This window comes from Clupea harengus, chromosome 14 (genome assembly GCF_900700415.2).
Source record: "Clupea harengus chromosome 14, Ch_v2.0.2, whole genome shotgun sequence".
In the NCBI taxonomy this organism is placed as follows: Eukaryota; Metazoa; Chordata; class Actinopteri; order Clupeiformes; family Clupeidae; genus Clupea; species Clupea harengus.
The window spans coordinates 27372608-27396665 of record NC_045165.1 but is presented as its reverse complement, the minus strand read 5'-3'; the positions used below and the strand labels follow the sequence as shown (position 1 = coordinate 27396665).

At 44.4% G+C, this 24058-nt stretch overlaps 1 protein-coding gene across 2 annotated transcripts; it reads right to left on the bottom strand.

Moving 5' to 3' along the window:
* Window positions 1–727: 727 nt before the first annotated feature.
* Window positions 728–23276, bottom strand: prkd3 (protein kinase D3). 2 transcript variants are annotated; one of them, XM_031580275.2, is made up of 17 exons: window positions 22819–23276; window positions 17933–18064; window positions 15541–15698; window positions 13873–14065; window positions 13626–13703; window positions 13249–13432; window positions 12778–12907; window positions 12146–12223; window positions 8121–8406; window positions 7071–7123; window positions 6660–6732; window positions 5819–5925; window positions 5455–5616; window positions 4464–4562; window positions 4089–4356; window positions 3597–3682; window positions 728–3299 (listed from the first exon to the last, which is right to left on the bottom strand). In XM_031580275.2, exons 1-17 carry the CDS (start codon window positions 22931–22933, stop codon window positions 3126–3128), a joined length of 2376 nt encoding a protein of 791 aa, XP_031436135.1. In that variant the 5' UTR covers window positions 22934–23276; the 3' UTR covers window positions 728–3125. The 2 variants fall into 2 exon arrangements, with proteins under 2 accessions (XP_031436135.1, XP_031436136.1); XM_031580276.2 differs by having other exon boundaries at window positions 13873–14062.
* Window positions 23277–24058: the final 782 nt, after the last annotated feature.

The following is a 24058-nucleotide window of genomic DNA, read 5'->3' as shown; positions in this document are numbered from 1 at the left end:
AGAGGTGATTTTAGTTATAGCTACTGAACAACTTTTTAAATTGTGTATTAGTTCAGCCAATGACTGTATGGGTTTCTCCGACTGACTCTATTTAGTAAGAGATGTTTGGCGCTGGTCCTGGAAAGCCCCACAGCTTAGCGTGTGCTTGTCTGGTAGTTTCAATCGAGAGTCGAGCACTCCTCACATTGTTGAATTTCCATCGGGGACTTAAGGCAAGACTTCTCCTTTCTCCCCTCATCACGAAGCGCCTTCTTCCCATTCTCGTCACTATCACGTTACTCCACAGGGCTTGCAGGAGACGCTTGGCTTAATAGTTGGCGGTTAAAGAATTACATCCAGCTGCTGCAAATTGGATTTGACATGTGGTGCCACTATTGCGCAGTGGTTAACTTGGCCAACACCCTCCCCCCACCCACTGAACCCTAGTCCCTTCCCCCAGCCTCGCACAGGCACACTTGTTCAGACAAGCACAAACACATGCTAGGACGCTGCACACACGCAAACACCCAGAGAACCCCAGACCAGCAGCAGTGGCTGTGTTTAGTGTGTTTAGCTTGTGTTTAGTGATTTTTCTTCCTTTTTAAATGAGATTTCTCACCTTCTCTTTCATTCACACATTGGGCCAGCATCCATTACTGGCTCTCCTGGATGCTCAGTTTCAAGCGACTTAAAAGAGTATCCAGACTTCAGCTGTAGACAAAGAGTCTGACTTGAAGATAACAGAAAATTGGTTGATTTTTTTAATTAAAATCTGTATGTACTAAAATATACAAAACACTTACAACTGCCAATCCAGTGGCAACATAGACAGTACAAAGGTGTTTCCAAAATCCCAAAGCATAATGTCACATTCGGCTGAGATGGTGTCTTGCCACTCCAAACAAGACTTCAGTCTTTCAGTCTGCCAAAGTGAGTTAATATGGCCCCTGATACAGACACATGTCCAACCAGTGGCAGTGAACAGACCTTGGCGTACAGAAAAGTGGGTTTTTACTTTTGAGCATTCTAACCTCTCTGAGACACTGACATTAACTCCTTTGAAAGCTACATACACATTGTTCTTTTTGTGGTCATGCATTAAGTCCCAAACCCCATTAAGTTAATTTGAAGTGGAAACTCAGCCATCATTGTCTAGCCGAGACTAGATGTGGCCTGTAGACTTCAGCAATTGCTTAACACTGTAGTACTCAGACATAGCACAACAGAAAGTGCATCCTAGTCTCTTGTCGACTTCTTTTTGAAAGGCAGGCCTGTCTGTGTAATAGATTTAAAGTAAACATGTTACCAGAAGTCATTGCAATCCCAAAATGATTGGCTGTGAAAGGAGGCGATCACAATGGGCTCCTCTCCAAGTTAAAGACATTACGCACACGTCACAATCTTTAGTGAAATCATTCAGAAACTTTCAAAAAGGCTGGGACTCGTGTCTTTGTGCCATTGTCTGCAACCAAAATGCCAAAGCCTTAGGGAAAAGCCTTCTGGCATTAGAATGGTCATTAGAAAAACTGAAGAAACGTATGGTATGCTATAGTATTGGGGTGCCTTGTCTACCAAAGACATACAGATGATGCAGACAACATTAGTGTCATCCAACATGTTTAACTACAAGCCACATGAAATAAGAAATGTTCAGAATCGAATGTTGTGAAAAAAACGTCATGAGTGGGATGCACATTAGGGTATTTATACTTATGTATGTTCTCAAAGAAAACAAATATATTCAAGAAAATGAACAAGATTGTAGTCCAAAATTCCAAAATATGACAGTTAGTGTCATGTATCGTCATTCGATTTCTCTAGCCATACAGCCCATGAAAGTTTTAATATGCAGTGGTAAGGTAAGGCATCCTGAGTACTGATTTAAAGGGAATGATCTCATACCACTGCATTCCACTGAAGCTCCATAGGTTCAGACTGCTTAGCTTTCGATTCAAAAGACTCAAAGTCACCATTGAGTATTGAACTCCCATGTGCCTTACGGTGCTTTTGAGGGGACTGGTCTTTGGTACTTAGGAACTCATCTTCTTTTCTTTAGAGAATCTGTTTAAAGGGTTTGGGCTGGAGCTGGAGCTGGAGCTGGAGCCATTAAATACTTTGCAGTATACCCTGGCTGTGCATCTTTGGTCTTTTATCACGAGGATACTAAAATGTAATTTCATAGCAGCCAGAGTTCTTGTCTCTTGATGATGGTCCAGTAGCTTGCATCAAAGATGATCAAGGGTGAGATACGGCACCGAACCTTACTCTCTCAGATAACATTGAAATATAGAAGAAAAAGGTTCCAGTTCAATACCCTCAAACATTATTGAAATAACAAGCAGAAAACAAATGAACAATTCAAATTCACGTTACAATAAAATCATGCAGGCAAACATCTCAACTTCTTCGAATTAAAATGGCATTTAATATTATCATTCTTGTCATTAATAACAATAATGTTCTACTACTGCATGTTCGGTTGCACTCTTTCTGCTTTCAAAAGGCTAAAGTTCAGAATGGCAATTACCCATCCAAAGGCAAGGAATGTATGTTTAAATATAAAAATATAGATATATTACAAAAGAGAGGATGAGAAAAACTAAATGTGTCTTTATAAGTCTGTCCACTGGGGCCGCCATTTGCCCCATATTCATTTGCAGCACCTCCTCAGATCCCGGCAACCAAGACCACATGTGTGTTGAGAACAGTGCTCTGCTTCCTGCCCTGCTCCAAGACCACATGTCTGTTGAGAACAGTGCTCTGCTTCCTGCCCTGCTCCAAGACCACATGTGTGTTGAGAACAGTGCTCTGCTTCCTGCCCTGCTCCAAGACCACATGTCTGTTGAGAACAGTGCTCTGCTTCCTGCCCTGCTCCAAGACCACATGTCTGTTGAGAACAGTGCTCTGCTTCCTGCCCTGCTCCAAGACCACATGTGTGTTGAGAACAGTGCTCTGCTTCCTGCCCTGCTCCAAGACCACATGTGTGTTGGACCAACAGCAGCCAACAGAAGGCCACGTTCTCCTGGAGTCCCCTCACGAGCAGAGAAATCTGCTGTCACTGCTCATACTTCCACACACACACACACACACACACACACACACACACACACACACACACACACGCACACACACAGTCCTCCAGGACACTAGGGGTCCTCATCCATGTCATCTAGGTTGGGAGCCATGATGAAGTGTTTGGGGTAAACAAGGCTGTGCTGGTTGGAGTACTCCTCCCACCGTGCGTCATCACTCTCGTGGGTTATATATCGCTCACCTCTCCGCGTCTCAAACTCCCTCAGATCTAACCAGGTCTGATAGTCCTGAAAGGGACCACAGCAAGAGAGAGAGAGAGAGAGAGAGAGAGAGAGAGAGAGAGAGAGACAGAGAGAGAGAGAGAGAGAGAGAGAGAGAGAGAGAGGTGGATGGTTTGAGAGACTTTACAGACGTTACAGTGACATTCTGTTTGAAGTTTACTCTTTATACTGTATATAACTAGATGAGACACGTGTGTGTGTGTGTGTATGTGTGTGTGTGTGTGTGTGTGTGTGTGTGTGTGTGTGTGTGTGTGTGTGTGTGTGTGTGTGTGTGTGTGTGTGTATGGGTAGGTGGTTGTATACCTGCAGCCACGGGTGACTGAGAGACTTGTCCACACTGTACCGCTTCCTCATCTTGACCTGGAGAAGATTGTTGATGAGATCTGTAGCTGTTGGATTAACACATGGAAGTAGGTTTAGAAGAGCTGTAGCTAGGGTATGTGAGAATATTAGCATGTTTGTTGACAAAGGTCATCAGAGGGTAAGACTTATGTGTGCGGAGGTCAACCAGAGGATGACTCATAGATACTTGTCAAAAGCAAAGGTCAGGAAGCCACACATGTGCACATTCACTGTAAACCCCAGACGAGTGGGCGGGGAGACTAATCTCATTCTGACCAAATTCCCTGCCATTCAAGGTGAGTAAAATCATAACTGAAGCACCAGACCTCTGTCGTGACAACACTACCATGACCCATCAGTTTAGCTGAGCCTGACTTTTAGAGGTTGTCTGTTCACACACTGTCATCACTTCCTTCTTCAACTTACACACCCTCCTCTTACAAACACACACACCTTCAGGGGAGATCTCCTTCCAGGGCGTCGGGGGATACATAAACGCTGCATTCTGGATCTGGTCGTTGATGTCCTCGTCCTCATTAAACGGGAAGGTTCCGCTCAGGCTCACGTAGACGATGACGCCCACGGACCACATGTCCAGCGAGCGGTTGTAGCCTTTACTCCTCAGGACTTCAGGGGCCAGATACGCTGGGGTTCCAACAACCGACCTCCGAAACGACTTCTCGCCGATGATGCGCGCAAACCCAAAATCACAAAGCTTCACCTGTGAGAAGGCACAAATTCAGATGTTTTACTTTCTCAAAAGCCCTTTGGACGGTGGCCTGGAGCCTTCAAAACTGAAAACCCTTGACAGACGGTGAGGACACGTACCTGAGGGAACGGTTCTGCTGAGGCCAGAAGAACATTTTCAGGTTTCAGGTCACAGTGAACAATGTTCTTGAAATGAAGATGCCTCAGGGCCACCAGGATCTGTTAGAGTAAGCAGAGCAAGCCCACGCTGAGTTCTCAAATGTTCCATGCAAACGCACATGCCGCATCCCAGACCCGACAGAATAATAAGCCGTTTACTGCTGATTTACCCCCATCCATAAACAGCCACAATCAGAAGCACGAGCCTTGCCTTTTAAGAAGAGCTCTCTGGGCAACACGCATAATCAATAACATCTCCTTGATAGTGATGGATCTGCCTGTGTCTACAGCCCACGGGCCACATCAGAGGTCTGCCTGTGGCCACTAATTGTAAGCTGCAGATACGGGCCTAATGGACGAGCTCCTGTTCTCTTCCCCCACCCCTCCGGGGCCTTCGGGGGCCCCTCAGCTCCAATCAGCCCACAAACCCTGCCTCTGGACTGGGGGCTCTAATTCAGTAGGAGGGGCCCAACCATGATAGGATCCAGACTACTGTCCTAGTAAATAAAAAGCCCTCTCCACAGACCGCGAGAATAAACACAAGCGCATCTACCAGTGGCTAGCATGAGGCCCACAGAAAGAGAGAGTGAGGAAGAGTACAGGGAGAAAGAGAATATCAAATATGGACAGATGGAAGAGATAAGGGAGATGCCCATACACATGAAATATATTATTATGTTCCAGTGCAGTCCTATCAACCCACTGAATACTATACCGAATGCTTTACATGAAAACTAATTCCACTTTGTTATATAAATATAAATATATTTCAATATAGCTTTGATAAATCACACTGAAATGTATTTATAATTTCTATTTATGTAACTATTTATAGTGCTTTCATCATCTGCATATGGAGAGAGCTGGTTGGTATATGTTCCGCAGTTCGTTGTTTTGCCGAGAGAGAATGGTCAAAAACATTCCCAGATAGAAAGCAAGGGAAAGAACAGACCTGTGTGACAAGGAATTTGGTGACCCGCTCGGGGAGTTTGCTCTTCTCGCTGGACAGAATCATTTCCAGCATGTCGCCGTGGAGCTTCTCCATGACAACGAAGACTCTCTCTGGTGTCTCAAACATGCACTCCAGGTTGACAATTCCAGGATGATGCAAGTTCTGACAGAAAGACACAAGTCATGGTTTAAAAGCACGCAACCATGAGGCGAAACATTGTTCTTTAAAGTCCACCCTTTATCAGATACCCAGAACCTTCAGTCAGACTTAATTATTATCTTTGGATATTTCATTTCTCCCTTTTAGCATCTTGTATATTGTGAGGCCAAATGCATGGACCAACAGGCTTCCTCTCTTTGCTCACCTGTAGAATGGCCACCTCATTCCTCAGCTGGCTCTCCTGTTTGGTGGGGAATCTCATCTTGTCAATCACTTTGATGGCCACATCCCTCCCTGTTTTCCGGTGTTTCCCTGAGAGAGACACAACGGTTTCATTCACCGTTCTTGACTCTAACTTTTACTAACTGATTTCAAGATCTTAGACATACATGTTAAGGTTAAAACTACCAATTTTATGTTAGAATGTCATGTAGTATTTCATGAAACTATTTGAATTCACATTGGCACACTATCCACACACTGAATGCTGTGAGAAAAATATCTAGGGAGAGCTCCTGGCTTTGTCAACATGAAAGGGAGAAACCCAACAGGCCCAAGCATAACTAAGCAATCAAAACAGTCAGCTGCTCAATTCCTCTACATAAGTATAAATACATAGCATTTATAAAAGATCTACAGCCCTTCACTTTCCTTCAAATGTATTTCTAGCTCCTCCTAAGTCCTGACCCATTGCAGTATGTCTAGTGCAGAAGAGTGGTCAGTGAGTCTGACCAGCCTGCCTGAGGATATGATGGAGCTCGCTGTACTGTCTGTGCTTAGGGAAGTGACACTAACATGGTGGAGTAGGTTGTGGTTAATGTGAGCAGGGAAACTGGGAAGTGAAAGTCAAAAGTCCAGTGTTTACTGGTGTGTGTTGATTGCGCAGAGCAACATATACAAAGTGGTCACTGCCTTCTCAGTATTACAGGTACTGTATATATATACCCTGGCAAGTATCAGGTATTGGGGTTTTCATTTCACAAACTTGACCCTATGAGAAGTTCTACTTATGACCAATTATGAAGTAAAGAGCAATCCGACCATACCTCCATAAACAACTCCAAACTGCCCCGATCCCAGCACTTCGTCTGCAAAGATTTGGTAGACTGAGCTGATATCCTAGAGAGAAGCAAAGATATGAAATGGCTTCTTTTTTCAAAGACTTTAGACAATAAATGTATGTTGTTAAAAACAAGTATTTCATTGTTGTTTTTGTGTGGACAAACAGATGCGCTAAAGTCCTTAATTGTTTTTGAATGCTGCACACTAGCATCTTCGGCAACAGCAGTATTTCATACAAGTTGTACCCAGCACTTAGACCAGATTCAATGCATTTGTCAACTATAAAGAACACAGAAGTTGCACAGAAAAAGAAAAGGAAAAAAAACAAAACGTGACAGCTAAGCCTGTGCTGGGAAGTTGTGCAACTCTGTCAGTAAAAAATGCCACAGACTCACCACATTCTCCTGGATTTCACTGTTAGACACGGAGATGCTGATGGACAGCTCCTCTGGTGGAACACATAAAGGCAATATAGACCATTAGTCTTCCTCAGCTGGCACCTCAGGACTCTACGGCCCTGCTCAACTAACCCATGCACTCAAGAGCACTGCACGTGTCTCTGCATGGGGAGAAGGCTATTCAACATCTCTATCTTCTATCATGAGTCTTCTATCATGAGTCTTCTATGAGTTTTCTGTCATGCATTGTTAATAAGGCTTATTAACATGATACTGGGTGCATGGATTCACCTGGGGTGATACATTTCCAAAACCATTATTTCATACTCTAGTTTACCCCAAATGTGAAGAATTGTATTATCCTCAGAACGATACTGAAATACTGTGATCCATAATGTAATCATATTGAGAAGACAGACATGCATGTTTCACTATGAAGCATCTTTCCAGACCCACGAGCAGGTTATATGGTTATGTCATTCCAGGAGACTAACTTCACAAAAGTGTCTCACTAAGCATCAACCTCTAGAATTGATGAAAAGTAATAGGGTAGAATATTCTACACGCCACATGTAGGCAAGATGATTTGAATAGGGTAGAAGATTTAATCAGACTGGAAAAAGAGCAAGCTGGTGCAATATATCTTGAGTCCTGCGAAAACCTAAGTCATGGGATAAACAGTGCATCTGCGCCGACTGGAACATACAACAAGAAGTTCAAGTCTTTCCTTTTGTCAATGTTGACATTCATGAAACTGAACAATTGGTTCATTATGAGTTGTAAATTGTGTGGGCTTGTGTCAACCATCTTTTTCAATTCATTTAATCCTCTTGCATGGGAATGACAGACAGGCACACCATAGAAATAAATGCAGTGTTATCATCCATGATGTTCACAACACAGCAATATAACGTTGTAAATCTGTCACAGATTGGAAGACTTTTGTCTATTCAACTTTTGACTGATGGCTAGTCATATCTATGCTATTTGTCCAGCAGCAATATCACAACATTTGACAATGGAATGTCTACATTCACTGGTACTCACTGTGGTCTTTGCCCTGTCCGGTAACGGCACACACACTAGGCTGCGGTGTGACGGGCATCAGGGCCTGCCTGATGGCCTTCTCCCAGCCCTGGGCTACATCCAGGCCCACGCCGGACGCAGCGAGCACAGGGTTATGGACGTAAGGGTGAGGGCCCACTGTGTTCTCCCCCACGTAGTAGACCATGGTGGCCGTGATGATCTCAAAGCAGTGGGGGCTCCCACCCAGAGCCAGGCTGCTGAAGTCCTTCACAGACTCCACCTGAAGGATCTCTGACAGCGGAATCTCCTATGGGGCCGGCGGCAGAGAGGGGTCAGTCAGTCCGATACCAGCTCATAGTTGAGGAGCAGTCAATGGCTAATTATGAAAAAAAAAAGTTTCTAGAGTGAGCGATCGCCTGGGTCGGTGCCAAGTGCTGACTCTTAGGTTAATTCCTTACTAGGTATTCAAAGAGTGCTTTAGGATCCCCATCCATCGTTAGTAAGTCCACAGAAGTGTGAATAATGTCAGTTAACTGTACATTACTTCTGGTGCCAATACAGGTCTCTTCTTCTACTCGCTCCAACCTACACACTGTGGGCTACCTCAGCTTGATCACACAGAGAGGTAAACCCCTGCTCAACTGTCACAGTTCCCTCCAAACTTCAAAATGAGGCAGGCCAGCCATCTGGGCAGCCCTTTTAAAAGTCCGCCCTCTGCCTCAACCTCACTCTCAGTCTCAAAGAGAAAAAAAAACCGAACTGAAGGAGTTGGCTTCCACCAATAGGGGCCTGTGTACTGCCTGTGGTCTGCACACAGTATCGGATGAAGTGCTTGTGGTGAGCAGGCCGCACCACGTGACTCAACCCACTGAAGAGCTTCATGATTACAAGGCAGCACACCAAAGCCTTTATGTGTGTGTGTGTGTGTGTGTGTGTGAGTGTGTGTGCATGTGTGTGAGCGTGCACAAGTCCGCCTGGCACTAGCCACCGAGACACAGTGACTACTGTAATGGGGGTGGCCACTGGACAATGAGGGGGTGGAGAGCCGGGAGTCGTTAGCTGGAGACAGACTTGAAGCCCCTCATACCCCATCAGAGGCAAACACAAACCACAAGTGCAGGGGTCTTATTTTCAAAAGGGAGGGCCACATGACCTCCAAATGGAGGAGACGGAAGCCATGCGTTGCCATGCTGCTTGTCACACGACAGTAAGGAGTTCCAGGGTTGCATGCACACGGTGGTCATGGAACACATGCCATGAGGAGAAACCATCCAAGAGATGGTTCAGTAAAGTTAAACTCCACAGTAATGGCGGAAGCCTAAAACTAATTTGGTAGGATTATCAAGTCATTCGAAAGCTATCTGGCTTCAGTAAGGACATCTCGAGAGGGTCATAATACATTCAGAATGGCATTTTTTCTTTTCCCAAATAGGAGGCAAAGAGTCAAATGTAGAGATTGGGAAAGACAAAAAGGGATATACTGCAAGCAATAAGTAAGAAAAATCAGAGCTCAAAAGCACCGAATGTGAAACACCAAGAAACGTTAAGTCATGCAAATCTGACTGATAAGGGTATGCAGTTTGAGGAAATAGAGCCACAAACAACTTAAATGGGTCATTTTGGCTTGTTCTACAGCTAGCCACATGGAAATAACATAACTAACATTTTTAAAACACACGGCTGTCAGAAGCTGCCTGCCACCATACAGTATGACATAAAATGTAAATGAATTAAATACTGTATCTCAGAAGACTACATATGCTAAGTTGTTATGATAAGTTAGCTGATTAGCTACCATGTTGGTAACCCACAGTCTGCACATAATCAACCAGGAACTGCCTCAAACTTGGGGGCACTGTAAAGGTTTCAGTGGTATTGCTTTAATAACATAATTACAACATGACTATTTGTTATATGAACTTAAAATAATCTAATGCCCACCCAATTCAAATGTAGCCTCTCCAAGGACCTTCATTGCAGATAGAAGAAAATTCTGCAATGTCAAATTGTCCATTAAGAACAACCTGCACAATCAAGTCAAGACCCGCCAAAAGTACATCATAATGAAAGTCTACGGGGGCATTCAATTCAATGTTGCATCATAGTGAAGTAAATTACCATGAATAGAAAAGAATGGAGTAGTAATATTAATATTCAAACCTTGTATATTTAGTGAACCTTACACAATTGAAATTATTCATATGAAGGGGACAGCTTTAACCAGCAAGTGGAGTAAAACAGCGATTGAGAAGGTTCAATTCAGTGTGAAGGTGTGGGGACTGATGTAAATAAACAGGAGATCAATGGTGAGAAGGGTAGGAAAGGTCGACCAGTAGATCCTGAAGCACGTTCTCCAGCAGCAAACAAGACACTGCCCTGACCTTTAACCTCACATTATACAGACTACTAATACATCACTGAGACAAAGATTTACAAATGAACAACAAACTGAATTTTGTGAACGATACAATTCATCTGCAGAGTTTAGTTAAGCAGTCACTTCTGACTGTTCAGAGGTTTCCTAATCAAAGAGGGAGGGACGGCAGCACCACATAACAAGCAGTTTATAGTGAAGGGAGGGCTGAACAGGGACAACACCCAGCCGGGAGAGAGACAGGCCTGTTCAAGCACGTCTGCTGCCATTATTCTAAATCCTTGAAGACCACCAGACCATTAGGGAAGCTGAACAGAAACAGTCAACACACAAAAAAAATCCTCAATTTCAACATACATACACTGTCTGGAGCAAGTAGGAAGGCAGCTCAGCTGGCAAAAGTACCAGAGCTTCTCAAGCTAAATCAAGTTCCAAGCTGCACATAAAACGCCATATAAAATACCCCCAAACACACCCTGCCATGGCACCGAGATCTGTATAAAAGTAAGGGGTTTCCTGCGTAGGGTTTTACGGCTGGGAAAATGGAGGGTGTGTCATAATATTCCCATAGTGAGAGTGGGGTTTTTGAATTGTAAAGGAACCACTTCTTCAAAGAGCAATGTTCTCTCTTTACCATTCTATCTGCATCCGTCCGATAACATGTTTTGTTGCTCGTGGCGCCAGCTGCGTTGTATGCCATAAAGATTCAATGTAAACACTTTTTTTTTATTTCCACAGCTAACACTCATGCTACACAGAGCACTCAGAGGAGCTACTGTACCGGCGTGTCATTTCTGTAACCAGAATCTGAGGAGGCTGGAGAGCTGACACCCACACGCACAGGCAATCAAAGAACACACAAAACACACCCACGGCCATACACCCCCACACACACACACACATACACATACAGAGAGAGAAAGAGAGAGAGAGAGAGAGAGAGAGATACACTGTGTCATTGTAAGACCACATTTGGAAGCTGTTACCCATGTGAAGACCCAGGGGGAGGTCCACACTGCGCTCCAGATGCTGCTCTCTCTCATGTCTCCCACAGCAGATCCCCATCAGATAACCAAAGCTTTCTTCCTGACATGATAATGTCTGCTTTTCTCTGCCTTGATTGTTCCAGGCTTTTCACATGTCACTCATTCCTATGCTGTCTTTTCACCAAATACACCACGCTTAATAGAATACTATGGAGCCACATCATGAATCCACTGCTGTGTACACAGGGCACAGGCCTGGCCTGGCCTTTAGTGTGACCACATGGCAAACGTAAGGGAAGATTCACCGATGAAAATAGTCTACTGAATCTAAAAAAAAATATTGTGGTCATGTGTTTGTATATGTAAATACTTTCAATATCATTTGACTAGCTAACTGCTTGTAGGCCGCAGTGGACTTTCCACACCAGAACGCACATTTACATGTGACTTCACAAGTTGACATCTTCGTCTCTGGCATAATGTCATGAAGAAAATCACAAGTGATCACTATCTCACCCAACCTTTCTGACAGGGCTGAGATCTGAAGAACTGCAGTCTTTATGAAAGCAAAAGTGGAGGTGGGGATTTCACAGTCCTAGTCACCAACCTCAAACACACACACACACACACACAGGGACACGAGCCAAATACAAGCCAAACATTCAGTTCACCCACATCAGTCTTACCTTATAGAACTTAGCCCCTGAGTCATTCTGAAATAAGGTCAGACTCTTGCTGTCCAGCCTCCAGTAGTGCCTCTTCCTCTGCACAATGAGACAGAATAAGACAGAATGAGTGTGTTTGTCCAAGAGGAACTGAGGCTAGACATACTGTAGGCACCAACACTAGCTCAATCTGCACCAACACTAGCTCAATCTGCAACAACACTATCTCAATCTGGGACAACAGTATTTCAAATCACATTAACACAACAACACTATCTCAATCTGGGACAACAGTATTTCAAATCACATTAACACAACAACCTGGGACAACAGTATTTCAAATCACATTAACACAACAACACTTTCTCAATCTGGGACAACAGTATTTCAAATCACATTAACACAACAACACTTTCTCAATCTGGGACAACAGTATTTCAAATCACATTAACAACAACACTTTCTCAATCTGGGACAACAGTATTTCAAATCACATTTAACACAACAACACTTTTTTTCACAATGACTTTCAAGATGCTTCCATTTTCTACATTTGTATATATATATATATATTAAAGTTCACCCTCCAAAGAAGAACAAAAACAGCCAGCCCTTAACCCCCCCCCCATGTGTGTCAGGTGCGGTGTTCTCACCATGTTATCTGTGCTGGTGTAGTGCACCATCCAGCCCTCGCGGACCATGGTGGAGCTCCTCCTCTTGGTGTGCTTGATGGACTGCACCACCCGCATCAGGGGGATGTTGGTGCTGGTGCTGGTGGAGGGGCTGAGAGGTCACAGGAAAGAGCCCTCTGTAACGGAGCTGTTGCTCTGCCTTCATAGTCTCTCCTCTACATGCTACTCTGTACGCTGGGACTGTTGTATATTTGACTAGCTACTAGATACTACGCTGAAAAGGGAAGTGGGTACACTGAAAGTTGTGGTGTAAGCACTTTTGGCGGTTTTTGTGAGTTTTCAAGTTGTGATAAAACAACGATGCATATTCCCTGCCTAAAAATGCCAAACTGCAAGAGTATTTTGTGCACATTTATATGTGTGTACTGTATATGTGTGTTCCATCTATGGATAGGACCTCATAAGCTACCCATAATGCCATAGAGCAGGTACCTGATGGTCTTCACCGGCTCCTCATCCTTCTTGCGGTCCAGGTCTGGAGAGTCCATGAAGAAGATCTTGTCCTCTGGCGTGGACGGCTCCTCAGAATCATCCAGCCCTCGGCTGCTGTTACTGTTCACGTCACTGCTGTCCACCTCCATGGTGGTGTCTGAGTCTGGACCGGGACTGGCTGGTTCTGATACAAGAGAACAATACATGGAAGTGTGTGTGTGTGTGCGTGTGCGTGTGTGTGTGCGTGTGCGTGTGAGTGTGTGCGTGTGCGTGTGCGTGTGCGTGTGCGTGAAATGTGTGAATCCATATTCATGTGACTGACTTATGAAGAATGAGGAGGAGTGAAGTGTAACATTTATAATGTCAGTCTGCAGTACCTCCATTGAAGATGACTTCACCCAGGCAGTCTTTTGGCACCTTTGACGCACATCGTTTGTGACAATTGAATTTACAGTCTGTATGGGAGAGGTTTGTGAGAGGTTAGAATGAAGTAGTTCAGAGGGGTTATCAGTCGTGTCATTTGTCAGGCAACAAACTACTGAAAACATAAACGAAAAAGAACGAATAAGAAAACTCATCAAGAGAAAAGAAGGTGTGGAAAGATAAGAAAAGAGAAGCGTTCACCTTTACATTGCATTCCCTGGCGGAAGATCCCTTTGAGCAGGCGTTTGCAGAACTGGCAGATGGTGGGGCGTGTGTACGTGTGGATGACGAAGGTGTGTGGCACCTTGACCCGCCCCAGAACCATCTTCTCCATCCAGATTGGCCGGCCGCTCCAGGAGGGGATGCGCTTCCCTGCCTCCTGATGGGGGCGCTGCTGAGAGAACACAGCCCACACAGGACGAGCCCTTCAGCCAGATCACATACACACTCATTCATCTAGCGCACGTCTCCATTCACAGAGAAGTAGAGCCGGAGAGTTAGTGAGTAAGGTAGACGACGCGTGGCATATTTGGATGTTTGAGAATGCACGGGACCAGGAGTTTCTGTTCCAGCTCGACGCGGGGCAAGACAAATGGAGCCCATTACAGTGACAGTGGCCAGACATGTTCTGTGGTAAGAAAGAAGCTGTGTAGCAAGCAGGATCACGTATAGGCAGCCAGTCATTATTACTAAATAAACTCCTTCAGGGTCACATTATGATGTTATAATGTTCACCTAATTAGAGTCTGTTTTGCCATTGTGATCCTTTGTGCTGTGCGTTATCTTGTACTTAATTGTGTCTACAAGCTACTGCTGCCTGCAATTTGTTTTTCCCTTCATGGTTAAAGGAAAGCGTAGAGAGCTACAGATAGCATCTAAAAACTCATGTAGAGTAGTAGTCTTTTCAAGAGGAAATTCAATGTTCTTTCCCAGTGAAACTATTTCAGACATGTTAGCAGAGTTTCAGGTGGCACATCTAAGTCACTCCAGCTGTGCTTTCTGATGACTGTTTAGCGTGTAACTCAAAACTCATAACCATAAACCATAAACATAATTTGTCTCCTTCTGACAAACTCTGAGTGTCCAGAAGGGGCTGGCCACACACACACATGGGAGGGAATCAACAGAGACCTGATTCAATTGACTTAATTCCATTTCCAATGACCTTTCATTATAGGCCAACACAAAAGAACATGTACTGTCTCTGGCTTACGCAAAAATGGTTACGCAAGCTCCGAAAAGGGACGACGACACACTCTGCCCAATGTTAAGCTCCTTTGTCAAAACCAAGCCCAAAAATATCTACCTGGCAAAAGCTGCCAATTAATATATTTCGATGCAAAGCAAGGTCTTAAAAGCATCAGCATGAGATGAGTGTGTGCTGAGGCAGACTGCAGCCCATGGACTCATCAATTAAGAATAGGATAATGGGGTCCGCTGAACGCCAAAGCCTTTCTCCAAAACCCTATTTTTAGAATGAGATGTCAGTTTCGTTATTAGGATTGGTACGTGACTTACCCTGTAAATATGCTCATACTTGGCTGCATTTCACTCACTTCTGTTCTCATTGGCACTGCTCTGACTTTGCCTTTGTGTGCTCTAGTGTGGGGCTTGATACCATCAGCAATTTGGATCTGCCACAACATGCCACGGTGTACTTTTATGCACTTTAAACGTCTTTGCCAAACGTCTTTGCCAAATGTCTTTGAATACTGAGGCCTCCTCTACCCTATGTACTGATCACAGAATGGTGTCCTTTAAGCATTCAAACATTTAGAAGTATTCACTAGTTGTGCATCTTTGTGCACCATAAGAACTAGCATGATATGGGGCCACCTGTATGTGTATGTAGTGTATGTAGTGCCTTACCTCCTCCTGGAGGACCACAGCATGCTCTGCTGGGAGGGGCCGTGGGATGGACAGGGACGGGCCTGGCAGGGACACATTGGACAGTCGTCTCTTCCTCACCCCACTGCAGTTGTTGGGGATTTTAAAAGCACATCGCTTATGGTAGTTCAAACCACAACCTGAGGACAAACAGAGAACTCTTGTTACGTGGTGGGAAAGCATGCTTCAACACTGCCCTCACCATTGTGCAAGTGAGTTCAATACATCTGCCCGCACAGGCTGGGGCGTTAGTACCCTTCGTGCCCACTAGAGGGCTCTGCTGAAATATAACGTTTGGCCAAACATATGGAAAATACAATCTAGATACCTTGTAAGCAGCCAAAAAAGGAAAAAAATACGACTTGGCCAGGAAGAAAAGAGATCCAAGCCTGAGTTTTCTACTCTTTCAACCCTTCTCACCACCACGCTAGAAATACAGGCTGCCATCTTTAGGATACAGCTATAAATGGATTTACAAGCTAGTCTTCGATATGAGCTACAGTCAATAATCTACTCTTCAGACTCCCCATAAGACCTGGAGACTTGAATCCCTCCTGCACGAGAGCATGTCATCTCCCTGTGTGTGGCCTCTGAGAGAGGAACCCTCCCTTTGAAGGGCTGGCCCAGCCACTGGCATAAGCGCCCCTGGCTCCACTCAAAAAGCCCCAGATTTGGGGCTTCAAAGCGGGCTCCTCCGTGCAGAAGGAAGTCCAGAAGGACATGGAGACAGACATCCTGCTGCACGCTGAAGCCGACCGCTCCACCTGCCCCCCGGCCAGGGCCACAGAGACGGCCTGTGTGGTTCCGTGCCGGGGTCTGGTGAACACTTGCCACCTTCGCCTCGCCTCCTTGATGTGCACATGATGTAAACAAGCCCTGCTGTGATGTTGTGCCGCTGAGCATACAGTATATATTTCCATCTGTCCAAGCATACCTCCAAGCATGTGTCCCACTGTAGGGGAAGTCTGTCCTCAGTGTGTGTCCCAGTGATAGGGGAGGTCTGTCCTCAGTGTGTGTCCCAGTGATAAGGGAGGTCTGTCCTGAGTGTGTGTCCCAGTGATAGGGGAGGTCTGTCCTCAGTGTGTGTCCCAGTGCTAGGGGAAGTCTGTCCTGAGTGTGTGTCCCAGTGATAGGGGAGGTCTGTCCTCAGTGTGTGTCCCAGTGCTAGGGGAAGTCTGTCCTGAGTGTGTGTCCCAGTGATAGGGGAGGTCTGTCCTGAGTGTGTGTCCCAGTGATAGGGGAGGTCTGTCCTCAGTGTGTGTCCCACTGTAGGGGAGGTCTGTCCTGAGTGTGTGTCCCAGTGATAGGGGAAGTCTGTCCTGAGTGTGTGTCCCAGTGATAGGGGAGGTCTGTCCTGAGTGTGGGTGGATGTTGATATGTGTCACTACCCACTACACATCCAGTAGTGTTTCTCATGTGTTCATGTCTGTGTGGTGTCGCTCTTCTCTAGGAATGCATGTTGTCTACATGGAGCTCAGGCCAAACTTCTTTTAAGGAAGAAAATGCCATGCCATGCCATGATTATATTTTTGGTCATTCATTTCATGTTGTTGCTAATAAGATGCTTACATGTTTGTTATTTAGCTATCCCACAACGTTTCCTTTCATCCTTTCATCGTCTAATTCAGTGCATTCTTGAGTTTTAATATTTGACTGATAGGACCTGCCTCATTACACAATCAATCATATTTTTCTTTCAGGCAAGATTCAACCATGAGTCATCTCCTGGCATTTGGCACAAAGAGTCCTCTGAGTGCAGAGCATTAGAGTTATGGGTCTTGCACCAAGAGTGAAATGGACTCATCTCTGACAGTATGTCAAAGTCTGCTGACTTACCACACACAATGCATTCTGGAAATGAAATAACCTCCTGAACATTGGGTAGCCCTAATGTGGACATTTTTACAGACAGTATTTTTCTGTTATTTCCTCAAACCTACTATGCAAAACATTTCGTAAGCTGGGCGACTAAGCTTCGCTACTGCCAGCAAAAAAAGGAAAAGGTCTGTAAAAAACATAGGATTCACATTTTATGTACAATATGTATATGTAAAAAATGGCATATGGCCCTTCAACATGCAAGGTAGGGCATATATAAAACTACTTTTCTATGTAACTGTATATAAAACGGGCCATAACTATGTGTGTGAACGTAAAAATTTACATTAACTTTTACAGACTTGTTCTATATGGGTGTTCCCTGATTTCCCTGATCCCTGGAGTATACATGTAGCATTGGGGCTATCGTTGTAAAATGTATAAATCAAGTAAAACTACTTAACATAAAACTTAACATTATACCTCAATCATAACTCAATGTATGTGTGTGTGTGTGTGTGTGTGTGTGTGTGTGTGCAATGGTTTCAAACTATACCTTCACATTTAAGGCCTTGTCGGACAAGGCCCCACAGCATCTCTCCACAGTAGTCGCAGAAAGCGGGCGCTTTGTAGGAGTGAACGTAAAGGGCATGGGGTCGGATCTGGAAGTCTTCCACTGTGGCCTGGGCTGCAAGTCACACACAACTTAAAACACTCAAACTGCAACCAAGGGAAACTCAAACACAACAGACACAAATGCTAACCCAAGTCACACACAACTTACAACACTCAAACTGCAACCAAGGGAAACTCAAACTCAACAGACCCGCTATCCCAAGTCAGACAGAACTTAAAACACTAAAACTCCAACCAAGGGAAACTCAAACACAACAGACCCGCTAACCAAATGAAAGGACAAATGAGGACAGAAAGCACACAGAAAAAGGAGAAAAGAAATTACATTTTGATTTAACAAAACTTTGTAAATAACATTGGTCGGCTGCACAGAACCACATGATTTCGACCATAACATGTGTTGCGTGTGGACAGACATCTATAGATGGTAGCCCTGAGGGGACATTCTAAACAGACAACACATTATTCATGTCAGCAGTCTCTTTGAGGTCAACATTTGAAATGGGGATTTTAAGTATGTTTATGTTTTGGCTCTGGCAACACAGACAACAACGCTCTGGTTTGCTCCGTCACTTGACATCTGAACCAGAGCAGTAGCAAGCACGAGTGGCGCATGGATGCGTTGGAAACATGAGGCTGCAGTGACTGGGAGAATTCAGAGGGGGGCGCTGCTGAGGTGCCACTGGGCACAGAGGGCTGGTGTCGGGTGACATCCACCCTCGGAGCTCCATACAACTCAAGGTGTCCTGACAGGATAGAGAGAGCCGAGGGCCAGGCCCTCTGTAACACACCGCTCTTGTTATTCAATCAGCTGAATCAGAGTCAGTGACTCACTGCCCTGACTCACAACATTGGTCAGGCAAAGCACCACAACAAGTGCAGATTTGTCGGTTTTGTTTCGATCCGGTGGAAATTACGTGACTTGTGAGGCAGAGAGCCATCAATCTCATCACTGTTACTCATCAGGGATAAGTCATAGGCTGACAAAAAAGTGAAAAGTGATACCAGCTTAGGCAGTTAAGCCACCTAACACTCAAAGTTTCCAGGAACCTGGAGGAGAAATGATTGCTTGAGGGACAGAGATTGTGAGCTAGCCAGTAAAGAGAGAGAAAGACAGACTGTGAGAGGGAGACACTTCTGAGAGTTTTTGAATCCCTTGCACCAGGTCCAAGCATTTGTACTTAAATAATGAAGAATGTTGACCATTAGCCTGAAGGAAAGGACATCTGGAACTTAATTTGACCTACATGCTCATGTCTGTCTCTGAAGGACCTACATTGTTGGACTGCAATTCATGGCTTTTAAAGACACATTTGAAAAGTGCCTGTTTAGGCTGACATTTGGTCATGATAAGCCTCCCTTCAGCTTTATTCATCCCCAAAGGATATGAGGCTCATTTCACATGGGCAAATAGACTCAGTGTCCACCTCTAGGAGACACGTAAAGTGAGCTGAACGTCTGGCCAGTTTTCAGCCAGATACTGTTCCAAATGTCTTTTAGGTTTCGTGTAATTGCCAGCCACTCAGTCTATAAAGGAACTGGTGTGTTTATTGTCTCTGATGAGGCTATGAATCAGATGAATGAATCAGATTCAGCCTGGAATTGGCAGAGAGAAACTTAGGCCAACAGGGTTTGGCCCTGGGCCTTTAAGAGAGGGAGTGATACCATTAAAGTGCCTGCCAGCTAAAACCAAGAGAGTTTGGGCCTCTGGTAACGGCAGTCACCTTGTGGGCTGGCAAGTACTTTCTCTGCCATGTCAATCCTGAGTCTGTTGACTGTGGAGATAAATGATCTAATGGATCACTACGCATGTAATAGAGACATGCACAATTATCATGCTGCTAAATTGGCATACTTATTATGCTGCTGCTTTTACTTGTACTAGTGTGCTGCTAAATAAGTAGAGGATAATGTCCAGTCCGCCAGTCATTATGGAAAAATAAATCCACTATGCGCAGGGCCCTGTTCGTCCCGTCGGGATTTATTTTTTTATAATGACCGGCAGACCATACATTATCCTGCTTATTATACGGTTACTTGCCAAAACGAAAAAATACATTCCTCTAAAAAAGTTTCAGGTGTTGCGCAGCAATGTTTTACTTGCTGACTATAAATTACAATGAATTTCCAATACGAAACGTGAACAGAATGATTTGAAAGATGTGAATTAGAAGCACAAAATCCATCAACAATGGCAGTGGTCATAGATTTTTTTCCAGCGGTATTTATAACGAAATATTGGCCCAAATCAGAGGAATATTCTGCAGCATTCGGAAGAGCTGTATAACAAAAGTTGTCTTGTGTGTTTTGAATAATACTTTTTTTTACCTACACATCAATGTGAGAATACAAAATTGTGCAACAGACAGATTCAGCAAACACTGTGCATCAGACAGGCTCCACTGAAATCATATGGACAGGAAGCACTGACAGGACATTGATATTGTACGTAACAAAATGTTTTACAACTCTTCATACATTTGTGACTAGTGAGGGTGTTTCCATGCAGCCTCTTAGTGGGGCACAGTGACAGTGACAAATCAATTTGGGGAACCAAATGGCCAGAACTAACCCTAACAAGCGACAGTAAAGTTTGAAACTGAATAGAAGAGCACTCTTTCTTCCCCTGCTTCTTTTTCCTCTCTTTTTTAAACTTCAAAGGAGTGAAGTAGAACACTTTGAATAGCAGCAAGTTACATGCCAGGGAGCAGCACAGAACATTCTGACCCAAACACATAAAAGGGGCATTCATGATAGGCCCCGACACATTCATAAACACTGTTGGCTCAACTCACTGCTTAAACATCATCACATGCTTATTACAACTTTGAGCTATTAAGGACATAAACAGTTGGGACACCAGAAGAAATCTGATCATGCAGCTCCTTTTAAGAGGCAAACCCTACATTCATTGGTCATTTATTCTTTTTGTCATTTTTTTCAGCATAACTTGAACTGGCATGTCCAAATCTTTTTGAAAATGACACAAGATAGGATCAGACATATTGCTTAACTCAATTTAGTTTGTTACACAGCTCCAAAAGTATTTATGGGTGATGAAATAATAAATGACAAAAAAAAATGAGTTTGTCTGTAAAGCTGACTTTTGCTGAGATTTGATAGTGCTGATGTTGACATATGGCAACACACAAAGAGCCCGCACAAGGGCCTCTTCCCCAAGGACGTCTTCCCAACAGACCGAGGCACTCTGGCCCTTTCAAGAGCTGCTGCTCACATCACGGTTTGCGTCTACAGTCCCCAGATCTGCTACCGTCACCTCAAACAGGAAAAACAAGCTCTCGCCTTTGAGCCTGACGCCAAGGAGAAGCTGTACTCTCCTCCCTTTCTCAGTCAGGGGCATTCTGTCTAGAATAAACTTTCGTCAAGAAGAGTCAAGAGAAAGACCTGAAGAATGATAGGCCCAGCCAGAGAACCACAATATGTTTATGTTTGTGAATGTGTGTGTGCAAGGTGACATATAATATATATTCCACTGGATCTTTGTGGTCCTAAAGAATCTATTTCTCAATATTCTCTCATGTTTAACTATCTGAATGAACTCTTGAACATCCATTCAGATCCCCTTAGACACAACTGTATACTCATGGCAAAAACATTACACCTAGGATCTAAAGTGCGTATGAAGCAAATGTAACATACTTGCTTTTGTGTCTGGGCACACAATCCAAACACACACAAACCCTTCCTCTTTCTAAACTGCTGATTTGGGATCAGCTCAACCCTCAGCAGTAGCAAATCTCTGTTACCCAACTGAAAACAAAGCAACACAACCAACCTTGAAATCAGTTGCTAAGGGCGCCAATGTGCTAAGGCACCCGCGACAGGAGTCACTGAACCAGCGTGCCCTCACACTGCCGGGAGGATGTGAGAGGCAGGTGTGCCGAAGTGCTCCCCAGTGGGGAGGCAGCAGAGAGAGGAAACCCACGCCTGTTACAGCCACATCTGCTAGACTGCACACCAAGCAGGATACAAAAGTCATTTATGACAGGAACAAATGGGGACCACAGAACACCTGTAAATGCTGAGGCCAACTGTAAGAGCTGGGGAAGAGTCACAGGGGAAGAGTCACAGGGGAAGAGTCACAGGGGAAGAGCCCAGGCTCCATGCTCACTCAAATGTTTTTGTTGTTTGTGCTAGAAGCACAGCAGTTGCAGACAATTTTTTTTTACAGTGGCTAGTTGAAAATCTCAACCTGTGCTACTGTTTCAGGTGTGATAGAACATAGTGAAGGGATTGATTTGCCTTCAGGCATCATAATCTGATTGAGACATTGTATCAGGTTTCCAGAGGCATAACCCACAGGGAAATAATCACCAAACTAATGCTTGTGGGATTTGTCCTATGGGTAACCTTGAATACGAAATCATACAAAACGTACAGACCAGGGCAGACACACCTTTTTGGCTTAAGTGGTGATTCATACTCATAAATTATGAGGCCACAATAAATTATAGTTACAGAACTGTTTAGTTTGAACAGACATGTTAGCCAATAGTGGTGGATGTTGGTGTGTATGTTTGTGTGAGGTCATATGGAGGGCCTCAGTAGGTAAGGAAGTCTCAGCCATTTCATTTAGCCTGTGCTAACTTGCACCACACACAACTGCATAGTTGGGGAGTGCTTCACCTTCTGCCATTGGATATTGCAGCCCTTGATGGATTGTGTCTTATGAATGTAAATTATTATATGTAGTAAATTAATTTACGTAATAAAGTGTTAAACCTCCAAATCATTTCAGTTTAGCTGAAATTCAAGCCCAACAAATGTAAACCCATTGAAACTCACCAGAGAGCACAACCTCTATAAGATCCCCTTCATGAATGTCCTCAGCTGAAGTAAGTCTCTGGAGGATGTTTTCGGAATTCAGGTCATGCCGAAAGAGAAGGATCTTGTCATACATTCCAAAGAATCCACACTCTGGGAACTAAGGACAGGAGAGAGAAATGATCAAACCTCGTCCACAGCTCAGACCCAACAGATCCAACCATGTCTTGGCCAAAAAACACAAGTCTCATTGAGTCTCATTTAGACAGACCTTTGGCATGTATATCAAAATGTACATTTTCAGGTGATCGGTGTAGTGATTGAACCTATACTTGGTGTGTGCATTGCAATCCTCATCTTATCAAGCAGTACATAAATAAACAGTTCACAAACTCAAAACAAAACCTGCAACGGAGTCACACACTAGGATAGAATTTCTTTTTTGCAGTGTACATCACAAAATCATCTTGTATTTCAGAACGGAAGAACAGAAATGAAACAGAGAGAAGACAACGTGATGAAAAGAAACATGCTGAACTGTCCTTGGCCCTGCCATCTCTGAGTAATGGCCCCTCTCTCTCTCTCTCTCTCTCTCTCTCTGTCTCTCTCTCTCTCCATGACATTAGGCAAGCCTGGAAGCCTGCGGAGCAGAGGGGCCTGTGAGGATGGATTTGGAAGGAACATTAGCCCCGAGTTTGAGCCTAGCGAAAGGGAAGGGCCTGAAAAACATCTGCTTAAATCAGCGCAGCCACAATGAGTCACTGGGCTGTTCCCCACTTCCCCAGGCTAGTGTCAGACGAGCACGTGGTGGGCCGGGGAGAGCGCTGACACACTGCGCTCACATCAACACAGAGGCAGCGCTTTGTCTCAGCCAACGTTTTAGAGGGGCACAGGCGTTTGGAGGGCAGTACGTTTGCTGTGCTCGTAACCTCAAGACAAGTCTGCATGAGTCTGCTTGCTGCTTGCTTGCTTGTCGCTCCTCGTGTGAGATTTAGCAATAGCTGTTTTTCTATCCTCTCGTTTTTGCTGCGTTTTGCAGTTAGCAACCTAAAAAGCATGCTTCTCACCATTGTAAGAACGCAGACCAAAAAGACAATGCAAACAAAGACGCTCAAGTGAAGCGATTATTTACAATGTGTAACCTCATAATCCAAAATGAGATTCATTCTCCCTGTCCAGTGTCCAGTCTCCCATCAGTGAGTCTTTCTGTAGCGTTCCCCGGAGGGTGGACAAAGAGGATCATCTTTCAAAAGAAAACATA